Consider the following 25,174-nt stretch of genomic DNA (forward strand, 5'->3'; position numbering starts at 1 on the left):
TGTCTTCTGCACTTGCACAAAAGAAACCTGGTATTCTCCTTTACATGTATACAAAGTTCGACTTAACAATTGCAAGCAGTCTTGCCTTGGGTAGACGTGTCGGTGCTGGTGGTGAGATGCATGTGGCTAACGCAGCTCTTCACGCCTCATGCCCTCAATGGCGGCTGGAACTACGAGCTACAGCACTCGTATAAGCTACTGCACGTCCGCCATAAAATCTGGGCGCAGGAACTCTTACAATCAGCCCCAGTGGCATAGAGACGGCTTCGACAACCATTCGTCGCGTTCTACTCCACAAACGGCGACGATATTCTCCTCTTCGCTGTTGCACAGTCACTTTTGCGTGAGCACAGTTATGCACGTCCGATCACGTCAACACTCCCCAGGCCATTCCATTGTTCAGTCCCCGTGTCTCCAGCTACCTCTAGCTACGCTCGTATCCCCAAGAGTGGGGGCGTTCCCCTACCACCTTTTCACCGAAATCATTTAGTATTTAAGAATATTTATATTTATTATCCTGGAGTTCATACCAGTCATAATAATTTACTACTAGCGCTTTATAACATTAAATCATACAGTAATAGCTTATAATTACCAAGAAAAAGAATACATTTGACTCCGATAGCTTAGTGCATTGTCTGAGAGGCAGCGCTAATTCCCGGTTTCGCCAATAGATGGCATCAGGGTGCACTCCCTGGCAGTCTCACACCAGCGCGCCCGTTTCCGACGCGCGGGCTCCAAATTACTGTCAGCCCACCATTATTTCAGTTCCGTTACACATGCCCCAATTCTTATTGAAGTATCTAACAGTGATAATTCAATAAGAAGTCTCTCCTATAATGAATCTGAAATTTTCGTTAAGCTTTTTACCAAGGGTTTTCCCTTTCTTACTGATACACCTCGGTACTTATATTACTTATTTAAAATTAAACACCAATTCTTTCTATCTTTCCTGCTAAACATTACATAAATGATTTACATATATACTTTACAATTTTCTTACATCTAAACACAGTACACTTTAAACATCTTTTTTACAAAAATTTTAAATACACTTCTTTTATCTCAGGCAAGTAAAACACACGTTATGCGCCTATTACTTTATAGCCCATCCTTTTCACTTTACCTCCTCACTTTTCTACCTCTTCCACAACACTTATTTACACATCTATTAAGGCTTTCTTAGAAGCTCAGTCTTTCCCAGTCTGTTTAGTCTCTACTTAAACTAGAAGTTTCATTAGAATACTGCAACATATTTTAGTGAACATTTACCTTTCACATAGAACAAAAGAAACAAAACTATTTACATATTAGTTTACTTTAATATTTATTTATATATTTAATTTCAATCTGGTAGAATTCGTGGTTCATACCTTTTGAGATCCACTATGTTTCTTACTCCCAGGCGTTTGCCTGTTAATGGGTACTCTAAATAATAAGCGTTCACATTGGGTATGGACACTATTTTAAATAGTCCATTATATATATATTTAAATTTGCTGATCTCGTTATTAATTTCACTTGACTTTTCATGTGTTTTTACAAGAACGAGATCACCTATTTTGAATTTAGGATTCCTTACTTTTTCGTCATGACGACGAATTCTCGCATCAGCTTGTTTTCTCATCTTGTCTTTTACTAAGTTCCTTTTACTGTCATAATCTAATTCAACTCTATCTGGAAATTCTAGTAGGTCTTCTACTAGACTTTTACTTCTCGTCTTTTTCAGGATTTCTTCTGGAGTAAATCCAGTGCTCTCGTTTGTTAATGAGTTCATGATTTCTTCGAATTCACTCACATACATGCCCCACTTCTTGTGGTTACTATGGCAGTACGTCCTAAATAACCGACCTATCTCACGCATATATCTTTCGGCCGGATTGCTTGATGGGTGATAAGCTGAGATATGGACCACTTCTACCTGTTTCTCAGTTATCCCATCCTTCCACATTTTTGAGCAAAACTGAACACCATTATCTGATTCTCTTTGGCTTCCCTACTTTCACAAAATAATCACACACCATTTTATCATACACAGCTCTGGCAGTAGCTTTTCTCAAGGGATATAGCTTTATATACTTTGAGAAAAGTTCAACTGCTACAAATATGTATACAAAACCCCCCATGGTTTTCGGTAATGGTCCAAAGATATCTACTGCTACTATTTCTAATACTTCATCAGGTTTTATTGATTGCATGGGCCCTTGATTAGTTGCATTTGTTACTTTCGCCTTTTGGCATAGATCACAAGATCTTATCCTCTGTGCTACCCTTCGTGCCATGTTGTTAAAGGTAATGCATTCATCTAACTTATCAGTACACTTCCGTGCACCACAATGGCCATATGCCAAGTGAACATAATCTATCAGCACTTCAGTGTGTTGTTCCGGCCAACATACTCTCCACTTCCCTGGATTATTTAATCTTTGAAGATACAGTACACCTTTATGTATTTTATATGAAGCCCTTATGTTAGTTGCGTCCGGATTGTCAAACTTGACCTTTACCGACTTGAGTGCATCATCATCACTTTGATATCTTCGCATATTCCGACATATTTCCCTAATTTTTTCTCTTCCTTCCGCTTTTTTGAAGTAATTCACCTCAAAAACATCTTCCCTATTCTTTACACTTTCTAGTGTCTCACATCCTTCCGGTAATCTCGACAAAGCATCCGGTACTGCATGTTCTTTCCCTTTAACATACTTGATCTCTATATCAAATTGTTGTAAAAACAGCGCCCATCTGGTCAACCTGTTGTGTAACAATCTGCAGTCCTTCAAAAATACACTCCTGGAAATGGAAAAAAGAACACATTGACACCGGTGTGTCAGACCCACCATACTTGCTCCGGACACTGCGAGAGGGCTGTACAAGCAATGATCACACGCACGGCACAGCGGACACACCAGGAACCGCGGTGTTGGCCGTCGAATGGCGCTAGCTGCGCAGCATTTGTGCACCGCCGCCGTCAGTGTCAGCCAGTTTGCCGTGGCATACGGAGCTCCATCGCAGTCTTTAACACTGGTAGCATGCCGCGACAGCGTGGACGTGAACCGTATGTGCAGTTGACGGACTTTGAGCGAGGCCGTATTGTGGGCATGCGGGAGGCCGGGTGGACGTACCGCCGAATTGGTCAACACGTGGGGCGTGAGGTCTCCACAGTACATCGATGTTGTCGCCAGTGGTCGGCGGAAGGTGCACGTGCCCGTCGACCTGGGACCGGACCGCAGCGACGCACGGATGCACACCAAGACCGTAGGATCCTACGCAATGCCGTAGGGGACCGCACCGCCACTTCCCAGCAAATTACGGACACTGTTGCTCCTGGGGTATCGGCGAGGACCATTCGCAACCATCTCCATGAAGCTGGGTTACGGTCCCGCACACCGTTAGGCCGTCTTCCGCTCACGCCCCAACATCGTGCAGCCCGCCTCCAGTGGTGTCGCGACAGGCGTGAATGGAGGGACGAATGGAGACGTGTCGTCTTCAGCGATGAGAGTCGCTTCTGCCTTGGTGCCAATGATGGTCGTATGCGTGTTTGGCGCCGTGCAGGTGAGCGCCACAATCAGGACTGCATACGACCGAGGCACACAGGGCCAACACCCGGCATCATGGTGTGGGGAGCGATCTCCTACACTGGCCGTACACCACTAGTGATCGTCGAGGGGACACTGAATAGTGCACGGTACATCCAAACCGTCATCGAACCCATCGTTCTACCATTCCTAGACCGGCAAGGGAACGTGCTGTTCCAACAGGACAATGCACGTCCGCATGTATCCCGTGCCACCCAACGTGCTCTAGAAGTTGTAAGTCAACTACCCTGGCCAGCAAGATCTCCGGATCTGTCCCCCATTGAGCATGTTTGGGACTGGATGAAGCGTCGTCTCACGCGGTCTGCACGTCCAGCACGAACGCTGGTCCAACTGAGGCGCCAGGTGGAAATGGCATGGCAAGCCGTTCCACAGGACTACATCCAGCATCTCTACGATCGTCTCCATTGGAGAATAGCAGCCTGCATTGCTGCGAAAGGTGGGTATACACTGTACTAGTGCCGACATTGTGCATGCTCTGTTGCCTGTGTCTATGTGCCTGTGGTTCTGTCAGTGTGATCATGTGATGTATCTGACCCCAGGAATGTGTCAATAAAGTTTCCCCTTCCTGGGACAATGAATTCACGGTGTTCTTATTTCAATTTCCAGGAGTGTATTAAAGCTTTGTGGTCTGTATGGACCACAGTCTTATGCCCCCACAAGAAAAGTTGAAATTTCCTAAAACCCCATACTATAGCTAAAGCCTCCTTCTATGAAACCGTATAGTTTCTTTCGTACTTAGACATGGTTCTACTCGCAAATGCTATTTGTCTATGAGTTTTTTCCCCATCTATCATTACCTCCTGAAATATGGATACTCCCAATCCATAATCTGAACTATCTGTTGCCATGTGGAATGGTTCACACAGGTCAGGGTGCCATAACTTTATGTTTTTAGCCAAATTGTCTTTTAGCCGGTTGAATGCTGTTTCACATTCCTCAGTCCATATATACACACTGTTCTTCTTAAGTAGGTTGTTCAGATGTGGGCTATTGAACACCTGGTCATCCACATACTTACGGTAAAAGGAACAAAGTCCTATAAACGACTTTAGTTGTTTTTTATTCTTGGGAGCCGGACAATTTCTTATTGCTTTGACTTTATCGGGATCCTTTCCAATTCCCTCTGGTGTTACTATGTGACCTAAAAACTTTATTTCTTTCTTCACAAACTCGCATTTTTTCAGGTTCAGGGTCATTCCACCTTTAATTAAAGCTTTCAACACCCTGTCGCATAACTCCATGTGCTCTTCCCATGTCCTTGTAGCAATTAACAGATCATCTACATAAACCGTGATTAGCGAACTAAGTTCACTCCCTAAAATTGTGTCTAAAGGCCGAATGAACACTGAAACGGAAGTATTTAGGCCAAATGGTACCACTGTGAAATGGTAGCATTTGCCGTTGAATAAAAATGCCGTGTACTTCCTAGACTCCTCACTTAATGGGATTTGCCAGTATCCTGCAGTTAGGTCTAAACTAGTCATGTACTTTACACCATTAAACTTCTGCAATAAATTATCTATGTTCTCTGGACGATCCAACTCCCTCTTCACTACTTTATTCAGAGTACGAGCATCTATCACTATTCGTACACTTCCACCCTCTTACCTACTAGCACCAGTGGGTTATTATATGGGCTAGAACTCCGTTCAATGACCCCACATGAAACCATTTTATCTATTTCTTTTTGAACAGCTTCTTTCTTAGACACGGGTACATTATATGGTGGTTTAAAGAAAGGTTCATGCTCCTCTACCTCCATGCAGTACTCGTAATTTATCACTCGTCCCGGTTTGTCTGAAAATACCTCCTGATTTTCTTTCAGAATTTGCCATAGATCCTCCCTTTGGGCATCAGATAGTCCTTCCGTTTTATCCACTACATTTCGAAGGAGTGTCTCCTTATTTCCATCTTCAACTATCTGCCTCACCAGACACCAATCGAATTTTTGACCTATTCCTGAATCATGATCATCTCTAAATTCTACCCATCTCAGCTGGTTCTCTTCCATTACTCTAGATGATTCAAATGGTATTTCTAATACCGCACTATCAACTTTACAAACTATTATCCCTTTGTCACAATCTATAATTACTTTCTGTTTTATTAACCAGTCAATGCCTAAAATGATCTCGGCACTGAGCTCTGGAACTACTAAAAATGCATTCGAAAATAGCTTGTTTTTTATCTTAAATTCCATCATCACTTGATGTTTAACAGGTTTACCACATTTCCCTGTCGCCCCTAACACTTTAACACCTGTTACTGGCATCATGACTACTCCTCGTTGCTCTTTGATCATCTCAAAAAATGCGTGCGAAATAGCACTTATTTGAGCACCCGTATCCAACAATACATATAAATCGTATCCACATATATTAATGGGTAGGATTGTTTGCATCCTATTGTCCTCTTTCATACTTTCTTTATCTTCCCATAATAAATCCTTTTCCACCGCCAAGTCTTGCCATATTATTTTTCCGGTTTTTATACTGACCATTCCATCTGGAGGTTTCTTTCTCCTTTTCATCCTAAATTCTTTCACCACTTTTTCCAATAGTCCTTCGTCTAGGCTCTTTAATGCCATCTCGTTCTCATTCGAATCTGTCATTCCTGAACTCTCGGTTGCAGAATCGGAAACTTCCTCTACTTCTTTTTCTCCCTGGATGCTTTCTGATGATTCTGACGATAATTCCTCCTCCTTAGAAATATGACCTTCTTCGGATTCGAATAATTCTTGCAAATTATAATCCATTTCTCTACTTTCCCTTTGTTGGATAGTACATTCGCCACTCTTACTTTCATTATTTTCCCCCACTAATGGAATTCCAGTCTCACTTAACTCATTTGCTTCAGTACTACAGGGATCACAACACTCTTTCTCTTGGTTAGATACACTTTCTCTAATTTCTTTAAAAGAATCTTCATCACAGTCATGTACTCTTGCTGTCACTAGGTACACATCATAATCGGTATGGCTCTCTAACACTGTCATATTCGGGTCCAAATTAATCACTTGAGTGGAAGATCTTTCTAATTGTGCTGGCTGGCTTTTGAGCTGATGTACATATTCTGCAGACGAGGTAATTTCTGAATCGGCATGCGTCTCTGCACTATGCCCCTTTTTCTTACCCACCCTTTCCTCTTTAATTACTTCTCGATGCGATTCGTCGACTATTCGTACGAACCTTTTACCATAAATCACATCACTCCTACCTTGCCCCTGCCTCTCTGCACGGTTGCCATCCCTACCGACAAACAACGCCTTCTCCGACTCTTCCTTCATCAATTCGTCACTCTGGCCTCGAATTGTACTTATTTCATTCACGTGAGCCTTCACATCCGACCGATATTCTTTTCCTACTTCATTTCCCGTAAAAATTCCTCCCTGCTCTCTCTCCTCTGTTTGTATCCCTGCATTATACTTCGCAAAGTTTCGTTTATGTAACTGCTCTTCAGGCGAACGACGCACTATCCTACTATAGTACTGACTACTCCGATCTTCCCTATATTTGGGCCATTTCTTTCTTTCCGCGCGCGTTAGGCCCTTGACCTGCGCGGTATTTAGTTTTCCTGATTTTGATAATGCATTCCGTTTCCCTGATAGTGTCCTCTCCCTCGCTGAGAGTTACCTCCTCGACCTCTTCCTCTCATCATGTTAATTTGCGGTTCATTCCTACCACCTTTTACTATTCCATTCTGATTTCTGAAACCTCGAAACTCTCTAGTTTCACGCCACCTATCTTCATTCTCGATTTTTTCTAAAAATTCATCGAATGTTCGATGAGTGCCTCCTACATAACGCTTTGAATCGTCAGGTAGCTTTTTCCACAACTCCCACACTATCTCCGATTCTGATCTACGATCTTTAAGATACTCCAAACGCTTGAACCATCCTTCACAGTATTCTTTCATGAGCCCACGCCCATGTTCTGGCATTCTGGCGACAACGAATTCTCTCCACAACCTATCCCTCTGTTGTGTGCCCCAGAATTCCTCAAGGAACTTTTCTTTGAAGTCTGTAAACTTCAAATTGTCGATATCCAAATTCAATCCCCAACGTTTAGCACGACCTGCTAAAGCGTCTATTACTAAATTAATTTTTTCTTTATCCGACATGTCTGTTGGTAAGACACGTTCACAATTTTTTATAAAATCCATTGGATGCCATCCACCTTGTTTCTTTTGAGGATCGTATTTTTCCTCCCTACTCAGTATTTCCGATTTTTGTATTACCAATGGGATACCACTACAGTTAAGAAACGTCTGATTCTGAACTTGCTGACTTAACAATTTTATCTCATTACGCAGTGTATTTTCCTGCTCCTGCACACATGCATCAAAACTCAACATGGTATTGCGCAGTGTTTCAATATCAGCTGCCGTTTCTTTAACAATCTCTTTCTTTACAACTGGTACTATCACCTGTAATTTACTTTCAATTATCGGTTCTAATTTTTCACTAACCAAAGGTTCCACTGATTTCTCTATTTTCTGAATTTCGGTATCAAATCTTTTCTCTATTTCTGTGACTTTTCTCTGAACATTTGTTATTTAAGCCCTAATGCTATTTACTGATTTGTTTACCTCTGTGATACGTTGGCTTTGCGTATTCAAAATATCTAAATTGGCTTTTATTTTACCAGATAGGTTTTCATCCAGTTGGGATATATGACTAGCCATTTCTGCTTTCAAACTAGCATTCCCTTCTCGAATTTGCGCCATCATACTATTTAACAAACTTGTTAATTCCATATCCTCTCCCTTGTGACTTGCATCCACAGATACATTGGGTTCACTTTTCACTACCTTTGGTTTCACTTCCCGTTCCTCCTGTTTTGTGGGTGTGGATTCATCTATAGGATTTTCCAACCCTACAACAGTATCTATGGTCCCTAATTCTGGGACTGACCTTGTAATGTTTTCGTCTTGCTTGTTACTATTCGACTCCATCTTATGCTGCTGTATTTCCTGCCTAATAGAAATGTTTATTAAACCAAGTATTACTTGTTTAACTCCTACTATTGGACTTTCTGTTGCTGCTTTGCAGGTTGTCGTCTTGAACTTACCAATTGTGGTATATATGTCTACAACAGAATTTTAAATTTAAAATTTTCTTGAAACTACAAGTTTATATAAAACACTTTTATTAGAGCCATTATTCTACAAAATTGGTAAGTCCTGTCACGGTCGCCACATGCGACCGAACCTCCGAATCTTTCCATCAGTAAATGGGGTATGTTCTCAACTGACTCGGTTGTTTTAACCCCCTCCACTGACAGAATGACCCGCTTCCTACTTCCGTATGTATAAAGCCGATACGGACTTGTAGCTGTCACGCCTTTGCGCTTACTGCTACGTATTTTAACCGTAAATAGCTCAGCCCTAATGGTAATAGGTAGTAGTGAATTCACGTTATTAATCTTTGAAGACAGCACAGCTGCCACAAGCTCAGCTCACTTTTACTCCACTCCTACCCTCGCCATTGCACCACATTAACTAGGTGCTACATGGACCTTGCTAAATTCACTTGCGTATACATTTTTGACCGTTACTCGCCAGTATTTACCTAATGATTAGTACACTCCTAACCGGACTATTTCCCAAAGAGCTGTGATGATTGAACGGGTTCGATCCACGGCCTACAGTGCCCTACAGTTCACACGGTAACACTGCCTACCTGACCCACTTAACTTGGTAGTGAGCTTATGTATCCAATCACCACTGCTAGCAGCAGTGGGTAATCCTATCAGCACGACGAGAGCAGCAGACTTACCGTCGAATCCTCCTGAAAATACTTATAACTACGGTCGGCAGCTCTGAAGGAGCAAAAGAATAAATAATTTTTTTTTTTTTTTGGCTCGTTTCAAAGTGAAACGGCTCGAGTTGAATTTAAACTTAATTCTGAATATTACTATTTCTGACCATTCTAGGTGATTCTACAAAGCAAATACTCTCTCAATTTCTGTGAGTTGGCTTGGTAATTACCACCAAGACAATTTAAGCAACTTAGGTTAACAAACTTCTACCCTTCAACTTATTTAATGATTTTGGGATATTACTCTTTGGACAATTGCTATAGAATTAGTTAAGTGACTTTACTTGAAAGGTTACTCAGAAAAATTTAAGTAACTATAAATAGGCGACTCATTCTGGTGTGACCATTGCTCTTTTCAACATTCTTAAACGCTAAAGTATTCTACACCCAAAAGAATTGTAAATGAAAGAGGCGATGGTGGCCTCAGTCTGATTCCACTACACTATGTTTCAGGTTACTACACTTTACAATGAACAACATGCGTCGTAATTTTACTCATTACTATATTCTGTCTTCTGCACTTGCACAAAAGAAAACTGGTATTCTCCTTTACATGTATACAAAGTTCGACTTAACAATTGCAAGCAGTCTTGCCTTGGGTAGACGTGTCGGTGCTGGTGGTGAGATGCATGTGGCTAACGCAGCTCTTCACGCCTCATGCCCTCAATGGCGGCTGGAACTACGAGCTGCAGCACTCGTATAAGCTACTGCACGTCCGCCATAAAATCTGGGCGCAGGAACTCTTACAATCAGCCCCAGTGGCATAGAGACGGCTTCGACAACCATTCGTCGCGTTCTACTCCACAAACGGCGACGGTATTCTCCTCTTCGCTGTTGCACAGTCACTTTTGCGTGAGCACAGTTATGCACGTCCGATCACGTCAACACTCCCCAGGCCATTCCATTGTTCAGTCCCCGTGTCTCCAGCTACCTCTAGCTACGCTCGTATCCCCAAGAGTGGGGGCGTTCCCCTACCACCTTTTCACCGAAATCATTTAGTATTTAAGAATATTTATATTTATTATCCTGGAGTTCATACCAGTCATAATAATTTACTACTAGCGCTTTATAACATTAAATCATACAGTAATAGCTTATAATTACCAAGAAAAAGAATACATTTGACTCCGATAGCTTAGTGCATTGTCTGAGAGGCAGCGCTAATTCCCGGTTTCGCCAATAGATGGCATCAGGGTGCACTCCCTGGCAGTCTCACACCAGCGCGCCCGTTTCCGACGCGCGGGCTCCAAATTACTGTCAGCCCACCATTATTTCAGTTCCGTTACAAACTCCATCCCAGATGTCATCCTCACTTCGTTCAACCTCCTTGGTTGTATCGCTGCAGACATCCTCCATCCCATTGGTGATCACCTACCTGTCCTCACCATCTCATCTTCCCATGGCCTCCCCTCGCCCCCCCCCCCCCCCTTCTGCCCCTCCAAAGTCTGTCCATGACCACTGCTGCACCAACTAGGATGACTACTGGCAATCCATTGCCTCACAAGTCGAAAGTCACCCCCTTACCTTTCACCACACTGCTGACACCCATGCCTCTTCCTTCCTCCAGAAGACCACTGCTGATGCTGTGGAGGCCCATATTCCTACCAAACTCATCTACTCTCACCACTCTGCGCTTCCTCCACAGACCGTCCTTCTTCTCCATGAATCCTGCAGGCTCTACCGCTCCTTCCTCTGCACCTGTGACTGGGATACACTCCTCCACTACTGGCAATTACAATGACACATCCAGAACTTCCTTACAGCAAAGAAACGCCGGGACTGATGCCACACATGTACATGCCTCAACTTCGTCCTCCCTGTCAACTCCTCCCACTGGTCAGCCTTCCACCACCTTCCTGGTAGCCATCCTGCCCTGCATTACCCTCTTCTCTGCCCCTTCCCTGACAACCCCAGAAAAGCTAACCATTTTGCTTCCCACCTACCTGAGGTATTCTCCATTGCTGATGATCCCCATTTTGATCACTCCCTCTTCCCCACCATCCTAGAATGCACTGATGCCTCTGTCCCACTGTTCGCTCCTACTTTCCAGTACTTGGACCAGTTACCTCCCCCCCCCCCCCCCCCAGATATAAACACTCCCATCACTCCACATGACATCACATTCGTCCTCCACTCCAAATGCAACACTGCCCCTTTGTTCACAATGGCGTCACATGCCGCCATCTCAAGGAATCCCTCCCCCTCACCCATCCTTCCTTGATACCCTGTACAGCTTCTTCCTCTCCACCAGCCTTTACCCTGACCTGTGGAAGACTTCCTCTGTCCTGCTGTTCCCCAAACCCAACAAACCCCCCTCTCACACCTCTTTCTGTGGTCTCATCTGCCTCATCTCCATGTTCAGTAAGGTAACCAGCACCACTTCCTTCCCCTTACCCTGTGTGGCTTCTGGCCCACCTCCTCAGCCAACAACCAGCACCATAACATTACCAATTTTCTTTCTCTCCATCTTAACTCCAATCACTCCATTATCTTTGTTTCCCTCAGCCCCCAGAACGCATACAACCATGCCTGGTATCGCAGGCTCCTCTTCAAACTCCAGACCTATGCTCTCCCCATCAATTTCGTCCATCTCGTTGCTTCCTTCCTCTCCGATTGTCCCTCCCATGTCACTTTCCACAATACCACCTCCGGTACTTTCTATCCCACCGCTGGCTTGCCCCAAGGCTATTTCCTTTCCTCTTTCTTCTATCTCGTGTATACTGCCAATATGGCCAGACCTCCCCCGCCTGTTCACCTCATTCAATTTGCTGATTACACCGCCTACCTGGCCCTTTAACCTACCCTTCAATGGTCCCAATGCACCCTTCAAACCCACCTTGACCAGTTCACTGCCTTGTGCAACCAGTGACTCCTTCGCATCAACCCTTCCAAGACCCAAGCAACCAACATAGCTCGTATGACCCACTCCTTCCAGCTCCATGATTTTTACCTCACCATTTATGGTCGTCCTATCCACCTGACTCCTACCCTGAAACCCCTTGGCCTCACCCTCGATCGTCATCTCACCTGGACTCCCCATCTCCTTACAATCTAACACTAAGCCCAAAATAGACTCTGCCTCCTGAAACTCCGGTCTGGCTGGACATGAGGATTGCATCCTTCCACAATCCTACACACTTACAAATCCTTGATCTGCCCCATCCTTTCTTATGCCAGTGTCGCTTGGATTTCCGCTCTCCCAGATTCTACAAAGCACTCCATATCCTAGAATACCAGGCACAGCATCTCGTCTTCCATATCCGCTTTCAGTTCCCCACACGCATATTCTATGACCCCATTCCCTTGCCCCCTCTTCTTCTTTTCCTTGAACACATGCGTACCCTGAACATCGTCTACAATTACAATAAAGACAAATACTTCATGTCATCATTCATGGTTGTTTTTTCCCCCACGTTCTACATACGACGTGAAATTTGACAGGTAATTCGTTGCCACATATCACATGTGTCATAAGTTTTTCAGAGATGTCACTCTATGTTATTGACTCCTAAGCAAAGGTATGTTGCGGGGCTTAAGCTTAACTATTTTACACGTTTTAATAAACCTGTTCGATCTTTGTACATTTTTAACATAATTGCTGTGTATATATGTCTTTTTGCCAGTTCTTTGCAGTACACAAATGTCCTATTCTTGTTTTGACGTTGGCTTATCAATGATTTGAGCGTATTTTTACTTCTGAAGGTGACAGTTGAAACTGTCGAACCAGGTAAAGTGAACCAAATAAAAGTTTTCTTGTGCAGCTGACAACTGACTTTTCATCTCTGTTGCAAGTAAAGAGGTTGCTAATATATTTTATTGTTATGTGTTAAAAACCACTATGTCGATAAATTAATAAAGAATAATTTGAGCATGTTCAGTTCTAGTAGCGGCGTGTGGCGGTCACGTGACCTGGTCGCCGCTACAGAGCGCTGTTGTCGTCACGTCTGACATCTCTTGCTCTCTTGCTATCAGATGTAGCGTTAGCTTATTTGGTTCGTTCATTGGATACGTTTTGTTTATGTTTCTTTTTCGTCACAATGGAGAACCAGGAAGGAAATATGTGCAAGTGATCAGGCGACAATGTGTTGAAATTTTTAGATGTTTATCGGAAAGAAGATTATTTGTAGGGCTTAATGAAACTAGATCGATTATTCCCCCTGAGGAACATCTGAGAAAAAAATTAAGACTATTAAAAACATATGGAAATGAATTAAACAAAGTTGAGAAATCCTTGAAAAGCGGCATGGGAGCTGAAGACAAGCGTAAAGTCAAGTTAATTTGGTTCGACGAAGCGGTTTCTTCTTCGAGGAATGTCTTGAGTGGTCACCAATCCAGCTTTAATTTGGTAACTTAAAAATTTTACAAATAATTATAAATTACAGGCGCCACACTTTTAGGTGGCAAATTGCTCCCAAAAACTAAAGATGACCGTCTGTTCAATGTGCATTCACGAATCCATGTAGCCCCTTTGGAATCAGCCAACTAAAAGTTCGGCACCTATATTTTATCCACCTCAAGTACTGACATTGTTTTATTCATGTATCATTCTTGACAAGACAAGGTTCACATGTCGTTAAATATTAAATAACAATAGTATTAACAGTTCTGCACTGAGTTCAGTTGCCACGGCACAGGTAATGTAGTTGTGAAGGCCATAGCTTTACTTTTCGTCATTGATTCTGCATCAGTGGAATAGTGGTTAGATAAATATGCCACGACGGTCCGAACAAATGATGGAAGTGGATTTACCACCTCCTGCCTCCACTGTCCTGCGTTAATTTCGCCTATTTTTAAATACTCTGCACCAACACATCTGCTTGGGAAATAGTCCCTCGCAGCCGTCGTGCGCAGCCAGTTGTGCAGGGCACATGCAGCCTTTATGAGAACTTCCGTTGTCTCAACTTTGAGATCAAATGGTCTTCGGAAAATACGAAATCGTGAAGCCAGTATTCCGAAACCATTTTCACTGACTCATTGCGCTCTTGACAAGCAATAATTAAAAATCTGTTCTTCCAATGAAAGTTGCCTATGGCTGTATGGCTTCAGTAAGTTTGTTCGAAGTGGCAGAGCGTCATCTCCCACAAAAAGTGCAATTGAGCAAATTCGTCTCAAATGGCTCTGAGCACTATGGGACTCAACATCTTAGGTCATAAGTCCCCTAGAACTTAGAACTACTTAAACCTAACTAACCTAAGGACATCACACACACCCATGCCCGAGGCAGGATTTGAACCTGCGACCGTAGCAGTCCCGCAGTTCCGGAATGCAGCGCCAGAACCGCTAGACCACCGCGGCCAGCAAATTCGTCTCAAGTGCAATATTCAGTTTAGCTATTCAGAATATGGTACTGTCGGAGGCTCTTCCATCTCTTTCGACATCTATGTATCTGAAGCAGTACTCAGCATCGACCATTGTAAGCAGCACAATCTGTATAATCCTTTGTAATTGTAAATACCTGAAGTGCTGTTCCTGAGACGCATTATGGCAATGTGTTTTCCATCTAAAGCACCACGGCAAATAAGAGAGTTCCATTTCGTCTTTCAAATGACTTTTCGACTGCTTTCCAATCTTCAAATTTGTCAGGAACCTGAAAAAATAGAAAATACTAATAGCCATATTTATCATGTAGTATGTTCATCTCACCTACCTACACATAGTATTTACAACGATAATGTAATATTTAACTCAAAAATTAATAATTTATGGTGGTGTTTTTAATTGACTCAAGTGCGCCAAGCATCCATTAGGTACTGTATCTTGATCCTGCTTCCTCACCGACTACTTACTAACATTTTGTTTGGTAATGGGAAACGTGCTTGTGTGTCACTATGTTGATATTTATTTTATCTTTCCTCCATACCGATACTCATCCTGGGTAGAAAATTCGTCACTGTCATGTACTTATCTTACGTTTAGATCGTTCCATACATTTAGTCAGTGACAACTCAATGCTCACACTCTTTATCACTTACATTCCCTCTTTGCCAAGCTCCCTTCCACAGTTTCTTGCGCTCCTGGCTGCACTGAAAGAATGACAACAGAAAAGTAGCGACATAAATATTTCTGTATGAAAAAACAGCAAATACAACGCACACATTCTTTAAAAGGCGATACGCCCGGGTTCCCGGGTTCGATTCCCGGCGGGGTCAGAGATTTTCTCTACCTCGTGATGACTGGGTGTTGTGTGATGTCCTTAGGTTAGTTAGGTTTAAGTAGTTCTAAGTTCTAGGGGACTGATGACCATAGATGTTAAGTCCCATAGTGCTCAGAGCCATTTGAACCACTTTTTTTTAAAGGCGAAGGACCTGTGTCACTGTAATAATTCATACCCTACTGGCCATTAAAATTGCTACAGCAAGAAGAAATGCAGATGATAAATGGGTATTCATTGGGCAAATATATTATACTAGAACTGACATGTGATTACATTTTCACGCAATTTGGGTGCATAGATCCTGAGGAATCAGTACCCAGAACAACCACCTCTGGCCGTAATAACGGCCTTGATACGCCTGGGCATTGAGTCAAAAAGAGCTTGGATGGCGTGTACAGGTACAGCTGCTCATGCAGCTTCAACACGATACCACAGTTCATCAAGAGTAGTGACTGGCGTATTGTGAAGAGCCAGTTACTCGGTCACCATTGACCAGACGTTTTCAATTGGTGAGAGATCTGGAGAATGTGCTGGCCAGGGCAGCAGTCGAACATTTTCTGTATCCAGAAAGGCACATACAGGACCTGCAACATGCGGTCGTGCATTATCCTGCACGAATACACGCTTCCAATGTGCGTTCATTGCAATGTCGCCAAACACGGATGCGACCATCATGATGCTGTAAACAGAACATGGATTCATCCGAAAAAATTAAGTTTTGCCATCCGTGCACCCAGGTTCGTCGTTGAGTACACCCTCGCAGGCGCTCCTGTCTGTGATGCAGCGTCAAGGGTAACTGAAGCCATGGTCTCCGAGCTCATAGTCCGTGCTGCTGCAAACGTCGTCTAACTGTTCCTGCAGATGGTTGTTGTATTGCAAACGTCCCCATCTGTCGACTCAGGGATCGAGACGTGGCTACACGATCCGTTACAGCCATGCGGATAAGATGCCTGTCATCTCGACTGCTAGTGATACGAGGCCGTTGGGATCCACCACGGCGTTCCGTGTTACCCTCCTGAACCCACCGATTCCATATTCTGCTAACAGTCATTGGATCTCGACCAACGCGAGCAGCAATGTCGCGATACGATAAACCGCAATAGCGATAGGCTACAGTCCGATCTTTATCAAAGTCGGAAACGTGATGGTACGCATTTTTCCTCCTTACACGAGACATCACAACAACGTTTCACCAGGCAACGCCGGTCGGCTGCTGTTTGTGTATGAGAAATAGGTTGGAAACTTTCCTCATGTCAGCACGTTTTAGGTGTCGCCACCGGCGCCAACTTTGTGTGAATGCTCTGAAAAGCTTATCATTTGCGTATCACAGCATCTTCTTCCTGTCGGTTAAATTTCGCGTCTGTAGCACGTCATCTTCGTGGTGTAGCAATTTCAATGGCCAGTAGTGTATATTGGTCAATCTTACAAAAACTTTCAGACATTGCACTATTTCCCCATTCTTCTTAAATAAAGGTAATTGTTTGTGTTCTTCTTACTGAAGGAAATGCAGTAAAGAATATTTTACGATTACTTAACACACTTTTCTGATACAGGACCTTGCTGTGTATTGTTCGATGAAAAGCCTTCCTATTTTTAGTTTCGAAACCATGGACTTAGTTGTTTGGTTCTGAAAAATTCTGCGTGTGATTTCATGTGAAGAACATTCATGTAGGCATAACCTGTAAAGAGTCACCCGCCCAAATCCATTGCTGGCATAGCCGCCGCCTTGAGAGCAGCTTGCAGTGAGTGGGGTATATCATTGGCCGTGTGTCGCCGTAGCTTCTGAGTCGACTCAGCCACTAAGCTATGGAAGCTCAGACTAGGAAGTCTACGTTAGTTTAAGTTCTCGTTCAGATATGACAAACAGAAGAAGTCTGAACTCGACGACTGGTTGTTCGAAAAGACATACTACGTCATAAAAAGTATCCGGACACTTGGCTGAAAATGATACAATTTCGTGGAGTCATCCATCGGTAATGCTGGAATTCAGTATCGTGTTGGCCCACCCTTAGCCTTTATGACAGCTTCCACTCTCACAGGCATACGTTCAATCAGGTGCTGGAAGGTTTCTTGGGGAATGGCAGCCCATTCTTTACCGAGTGCTGCACTGAAGAGAGGTATCGATGTCGATCGGTGAGGCCCGGCACGAAGTCGGCGTTCCAAAACATCCAAAAGGTGTTCTATAGGATTCAGGCCAGGACTCTGTGCAGGCCAGTCCATTACCGGGATGTTATTGTCGTTTAACCACTCCGCCACAGGCCGTGCATTATGAACAGGTACTCGATCGTGTTGAAAGACGCAGTCGCCATCCCCGAAATGCTCTTCAACAGTGGGAAGCAAGAAGGTGCTTAAAACATCAATGTAGGCCTGTGCTGTGATAGTACCACGCAAAACAACGAGGGATGCAAGCCCCCTCCATGATAATCACGACCAAACCGTAACACCACCGCCTCCGAATTTTACTGTTGGCACTACGCACGCTGCCAGATCACGTTCACCGCGCATTCGCCATACCCACACCCTGCCATCGCATCCCAACATTGCCGGCCGCCGTGGCCGAGCGCTTCTAGGCGCTACAGTCTGGAGCCGCGTGACCGCTACGGTCGCAGGTTCGAATCCTGCCTCGGACATTGATGTGTGTGATGTCCCTAGGTTAGTTAGGTTTAAGTAGTTCTAAGTTCTAGGGGACTGATGACCTCTGCAGTTAAGTCCCATAGCGCTCAGAGCCATTTGATCCATTTTTATCACAACATTGTGTATCGTGATTCGTCACTCAACACAACGTTTTACCACTAATTCAGTTGTCCAATGCTTACGCTCCTTACAGTAATCGAGGCGCCGTTTGGCATTCACAGGAGTGATGTGTGGCTTTTGAGCAGTCGCTCGACCATGAAATGAAAGTTTCCTCAAGTGGTCCAAATTGCTCTGAGCACTATGGAACTTGACATCAGAGGTCATCAGTCCCCTAGAACTTAGAACTACTTAAACCTAACTGACCTAAGGACATTCCACACATCCATGCCCGAGGCAGGATTCGAACCTGCGACCGTAGCAGTCGCACGGTTCCGGACTGAAGCGCCTAGGACCGCTCGGGCATCAGGGCTGGCCCAAGTTTTCTCACCTCCCGCCTAACTGTCACGGTACTTGCAGTGGATTCTGATGCAGTTTGGAATTCCTGTGCGATGGTCTGGATAGATGTTTGCCTATTACACATTACGACCTTCTTCAACTGTCGGCGGTCTCTCAGTGAACAGATGAGGTCGGCCTGTAAGCTTTTGTGCTATTTGTGTCACTTTCACGTTTCCACTTCACTATCATATCGCAAACAGTGGACCTAGGGTTGTTCAAAGAAAATTTGAGTCTCATTTCAAATAAGCAACCCTCTCGTACAGTTACAGTCGGTGGTGACTGCAATGTACCCTCGATATGCTGGAAAAATTATACGTTTAAAGCCGGCGGCAGGCATAAAACATCATCCGAAATTGTAATGAATGCTTCCTCACAAAAGTATTTTGAACAATTAATTCATGAGCCCACTCGAAGCGTAAATAGTTCCGAAAGCATACTTGACCTTTTAGCAACAATCGATCCTGGACAAATAGTGAGTGTTGTGACGAATACAGGGAATAGCGACCACAAGGCAGCTGCTGCTAGGCTGAATACCGTAACACCTACAACCATCAAAAAGAAACGCAAAGAATATCTATTTAAAAAAGCTGATAAAAATGCTCTTAATGCCTTTTTAAGAGACAGTCTTCACTCCTTCCGATCTGATCATGTAAGTGTAGAAAAGTTGTGGAATATTTTCAAAGAGATAGTATCAACAGCAATTGAGAGATATATACTACATAAATTAATAAGTGATGGTACTGATCCCCCATGGTACACAAAACGCGTCAGATCGTTGTTGCAGAAGCAACGAAAAAAGCATGCCAAATTTAAAAGAACGCAAAATCTCCAAGATTGGCAAAGTTTTAAAGAAGTTCGAAATATGGCGTGTACTTGAATGCGAGATGCTTTTCATAATTTCCACAACGAAATTCTGTCTCGAAATCTGGCAGAAAACCCAAAGAGATTCTAGTCATACATAAAGCACACCAGTGGCAAGACACAATCAATACCTTCACTGCGCGATAACAACGGTGAAATCATTGATGACAGTGCCATTAAAGCATAGTTATTAAACACGGTTTTCCGAAACTCCTTCACCAAAGAAGACGGAGTAAATATTCCTGAATTCCAATCCAAAACAACTGCCAAGATGAGAAACGTAGAACTAGATATCCTCTGTGTAACGAAGCAGCTTAAATCACTTAATAAAAGTAAGGCCTCTGGTCCAGATTGTATACCCGTCAGGTTCCTCTCAGAGTATGCTGATAAAATTACTTCATATTTAGCAATTATACAGGGTGAAAAGTATTTAAACCGACAAACTCTGGTAGGTTGTAGGGGACATCAAAACAAACATTTTTCCCTAATCTCATTTTTTCCTATGAGGATTATTTAAACCGGTGGAGGCTGTATTACACAAAAAAGTCCAGAGAGGACATATCTGAGGATCGAGCAGTCCATGGTACAGGACCACCTCTGCCAATCCACGTTTCTGGGAACCGTCAGACCAGGAATCGACGCACTCGACGACTGAAATGAGCCGGCGCCCCGTCATGTTGGAACCACATGCGTTGTCTTGTAGGGAGCGGGACGTCTTCCAGCAATTCCGGCAATGCTCTGGCAAGAAAATTGTAATAGTGCCTGCCATTTAATGGCCTAGGTAGCAGATACGGCCCAATTAAACAGTCCCCAACAACACCGACCCACACATTAACGAAGAACCGCACTTGATGAGCGCTAGTAACTGTGGCATGTGGATTATCCTCACTCCAAACATGCGAATTGTGCATGATGAAGACTCCATGCCTGAACGTTGGTTCATCGGTAAACAGCACAGAGGATGGAAATGTAGGATGCATTTCACACTGTTCCTGGTACCACTGCGAAAACTGTGCTCTGGGTGGATAATCAACTGGTTCCAGGTTGTGGACACGCTGTAAGTCAAATGGACGTAACAATTGCTCTCGAAGGACTGTTCTTACATTTGTCTGATTCGTCCCCATGTTACGTGCAATTGCACGAGTGCTGATTGAAGGATCCCGCTCCACATGCTGCAAGACAGCTTCCTCAAATTGCAGCGTTCTTACCGTGCGACGGCGTCCCTGTCCAGGTAATCTGCTGAATGACCCGGTCTCACGCAGACGCTGGTACACAGCAGCAAAGGTCGTTTGATGCGGGATACGGCGATTAGGATATTGTTGTTGATAAACCCACTGAGCAGCTCGTCCGTTGTGGTGCGCTACGTAGTACGCACCAACCATATCAGTGTACGCACTCCAGGTGTATGGCTCCATTAGTAAACAGAGACAATGCACTACTACACTGGTGGACAGCCTTTGCCTGCAACTGAAGAGCGTAATACACCCTCTAACAACTGAAGATCGTAATACGGCCTCTAACAACTGAAGAGCGTAATACAGCCTCCACCGGTTTAAATAATCCTCATAGGAAAAAATGACAATAGGGAGAAATATTTATTTTGATGTCTCCTACAACCTCCTAGAGTTTGTCGGTTTAAATGCTTTTCACCCTGTATACAACCACTCGCTCGCAGAAAGATACGTACCTAAAGACTGGAAAATTGCTCAAGTCACACTAATACCCAAAAAGGGAAGTAGGAGCAATCCGCTGAATTACAGGCCTATATCACTAACGTCGATTTGCGGTAGGGTTTTAGAACATATACTGTATTCGAACATTATGAAGTAACAGGAAGAAAACGATTTATTGACATATAGTCAGCACGTTTTCAGAAAATATCGTTCTTGTGAAACGCAACTAGCTCTTTTACTCATGAAGTAATAAGTGCTATCGACAGGGGTTGTCAAATTGATTCCATATTTTTAGATTTCCAGAAGTCGTTCGACGGCGTTCCTCACAAGCGTCTTCTAATCAAACTGCGTGCCTACGGAGTATCGCCTCAGTTGTGCGACTGGATTCGTGATTTCCTGTTCGTAGTAACAGACGGAAAGTCATCGAGTAAAACAGAAGTAATATCCGGCGTTCCCCAAGGAAGTGTTATAGGCCCTCTATTGTTCCTGATCTATATTAACGACATAGGAGACAATCTGAGTAGCCGTCTTAGATTGTTTGCAGATGATGCTGCCATTTACCGTCTTGTAAAGTCATCAGATGATCAAGACGACTTGCAAAATGATTCAGATAAGATATCTGTCTGGTTCGAAAAGTGGCAATAACCCTGAATAAAGAAAAGTGCGAAGTTATTCACATGAGTATTAAAAGAAATCAGCTAAATTTTGATCACGCGGTAAGTCATACAAATTTGAGGGCTGTAAATTCTTAGGGATTACAATTACAAATAACCTAAATTGGAACGATCACATAGATAATGTTGTGGGTAGAGCAAATCAACGACTGCGCTTCAATGGCAGAACGCTTAAAAGGTGCAACAGGTCTGCCGAAGAGACTGCCTACACCACGCTTGTCCGCCCTATTCTGGAGTACTGCTTTGCGGTGTGGGATCCGCATCAGGTGGGACTGACGAATGACTCGTAAAAGTACAAAGGAGGGCTGCTCGTTATGTATTATCGTGAAACAGGGGAGATAGTGTCACAGACATGATACGTGAATTGGAGTGGCAATCGTTAAAACAAATGCGTTTTTCGTTGCGGCGGGATCTTCTCATGAAATTTCAATCATCAATTTTCTCCTCCGATTGCAAAAACATTCTGTTGGCACCCACCTACATAGGGAGAGATGATCATCACGATAAAATAAGAGAAATCGGGGCTCACACGGAAAAATTTCAGTGCTCGTTTTTCCCGCGTGCCGTTCGATCGTGGAACGGTAGAAAGACAGCATTGAACCCTCTGCCAGGCACTTTATTGTGACTAGCAGACTAATCACGTGGATGTAGATGTAGACGTTTAGGAGTGTGGAAACCTCACGTACAGACGTATGACACAAGTGACACCCAATCACCTGACCTCGTTCGAAGTCCGTGAGTTCCACGGAGGGCCCCATTCTGCTCTCTCACGATGTATAATGACTACTGAGGTCGCTGATATGGAGTACCTGGCAGTACGTGGAAGCACAGTGCACCTATTATGAGAAACGTATGTTTTTGAGGGTGTCCGGATACTTTTGATCTCAGTGTAGGTTTGCAAGATGATGACGTCCACGGTTTGGCGTATGATTGCCTTGGTAATGCAGTGTATGTTAAAGTGCGAGACACTGAAACATGTACCTGTATTATGACAAACACAGAAGGTTTCGCGAACTTTTTTCATTCCAAGGGTGAATCTACTTCAGCTGCGATCAGTTGTGCTGATTTACGGTTGCGATCTGTGCGCGTATTCAGCGTATCTTTTGAACTGAAGTTCGAGCTCATCAGATAACGTTAACGACTTATGGAACGGTTTTGCAGGTTACGGGTGAGAAATGGCCAACCAACATATCAGTGTAGACAGTGATGAGTCAAGTGTTAGAACTGATTTCCATATGCATATCGCTTCGTACATTACAGTTCAAGGCTTCAGAACCTTACCTGTTTACGATGGCCAACCACGGACCTGTGTACTGTGAGGATCCCTGTGTAAAGCCTTTAGAAAGGGAAAATCAGAGACTCTTCTCTGCGGGCAATGTGTGATATCAACTAAAACTGACGTATGTGCAGACTTTGTCAGCCCCATTACAAGAAGCCGGGAATTGGCAGGAATCTGACATATCACATCGGGGAGAAAATGAAGAGAATCGGGATTCAATTGCACTTAGCGTGTTGACAATTGAACAGAGTCCGTCGGTTAACCCGTCACAATATTCGAATCACGGCTCTTCAAGAGAAAATAGACGGTAGCAAGACACCTGCAAAGGAAACTATTGAGTCACGCACGGCTCGTTTTCAAGCCATTTATTGTGTGTCATCTTCTATTACGGTACTGCCGCCTCGTTTTCTTATTCCATTTACTGGCGTCACTAACTTCCTGCCTTACTTCGAGACGGACCAGCAGTGCAGGCAGGGAGCGAGCCCCAGTGAGGCCGGCACAGACAGTACCAGCGGGGACGACCGTTCGTTGGTCGTTCAGTCAGTCGTCACGTTTATTTGGGTCGTTTCCTGCCTGCGCAGAGACTTCGGTTGTGTTACCTCTGCACGATTGGGTTGGAGCCAGTGTCTCCGGGACGTCGTCCGTCCGAAGGAAAGAGGTTAGTTGGAGTTGCACCACCAGGGCAGTCGCGACGGAGCAGCAGTCGCGTTGTTTCTGTCCAGTGCGGCGTATAGTTTGACGGCTGAGGCATTGCTGGTCGCTGTGGGCGCCGATATTATGTGTTTCGTTGTATTCAAATCTTGTGGTCGTTTTGCTGGTTGCGTCGAGCGGAACTGATTTGGTTGATTGGTCGGTCGGCTGTCTGTCGGTTGGGTAGCCTTCCAATTAAGAGATTGTTGGTCAGGCTGCCTGTCTCGCCTAAGCGGGCGTTAGTGCTACAATTCCAGGCCGACTCTTGGAACTTCTGAGCGCCGTTCCGTGTCTGTTACATAGTAACTTCCTTGTTTGAGTTTTAGTTATTTGGTTGATGTGTGGACTTCAGCCGAGTTTTATATATCGTGACTTAATTTTCCTATCTTGCCCTTAAGGCATGAGATTGTTGTTCTTATAGGTGCGTTCAGCCGAATTTTAGATCAAATCTTATAAGGCCTTAAGCCGTTAAATTGTGGTGTTGATGTGTGGCCTTCAGCCGAGTTTTAATATCTCTTAAATTAATGTTCTTGTCTTGCCATTAAGGCATACGGTTGTGATGTTTTCGTATGGGGCCTTCAGCCGAATTTGCTTCAATTGTTTTAAGATTAGGCATTCTGCCGTTGGATTTAAACACTTCTTATTGCTTAATATGCGGCCCCCATCCGATTTCCATTAAAATTAAAGTGCTGAGGTCTTCAACTTGTTTAGATTGAAGATTTAGAAAATATTTTTGTGTGACACTTCCAGAAGAACCTTCTATGTTAATTACTTACTTAGGCCTTCCGTCTTGGATTTTGAGTGTGGTCTTCAGCCGATCTAAAGTTAATCAAAGGAGATCCATTACAACTATGAATGTTTTGCATTCTTGTGTAATGTTGCGTGTGGACAAATAAAGTTTGTATGTCGGGTGCAACTGACAGCAACCTCATTTGGCCCCTTTCCACAACCTAACCCGCTCTGGCCTGCTAGCCGCAGGCATATAAACTATTATGGTTTAAAACACGTATGTATTCAGTAGCAGCGATGGCGAGGCATGACAGAATCTCTGACCAGAGAGTTATTTATCGTTGCTAGTCTGCGCTTGACCGCGCGTGAGTGCAGTAGTTGTGCGTAGCGAGTCGCGAGAGCATGTAGTTCAGTTGCGAGTTGCACTCAGGCAGTGCTAGGAGTCGTGTGTGAGGAGTCGGCGGGCGTCGACATGGGTCTCTGGTCAAGGTTCGGGACGAGGTATATTGTTAAATAAGGTAATGAAGCAGCATTGCGCTCAGCCAATAACATCTGCTACTTGTAATTA

General features: G+C 43.9%; 1 protein-coding gene across 1 annotated transcript in view; it reads right to left on the reverse strand.

Annotated features, from left to right (window-relative positions):
- Positions 1–759: 759 nt before the first annotated feature.
- Positions 760–25,174, reverse strand: part of LOC124596957 (probable GPI-anchored adhesin-like protein PGA55) — a 100,208-nt gene continuing 75,793 nt past the window's right edge. Inside the window, exons 4-7 of the mRNA XM_047135907.1 lie at positions 8,187–8,574; positions 7,836–8,138; positions 6,097–7,023; positions 760–834 (exon numbers count right to left, since the gene is read on the reverse strand). Coding sequence (XP_046991863.1) covers positions 760–834; positions 6,097–7,023; positions 7,836–8,138; positions 8,187–8,574 — 1,693 coding nt within the window. The remainder of the gene's footprint in view (positions 835–6,096; positions 7,024–7,835; positions 8,139–8,186; positions 8,575–25,174) is intronic.

The sequence above is a fragment of the Schistocerca americana genome, chromosome 1 (assembly GCF_021461395.2).
Source record: "Schistocerca americana isolate TAMUIC-IGC-003095 chromosome 1, iqSchAmer2.1, whole genome shotgun sequence".
Lineage (NCBI taxonomy): Eukaryota > Metazoa > Arthropoda > Insecta > Orthoptera > Acrididae > Schistocerca > Schistocerca americana.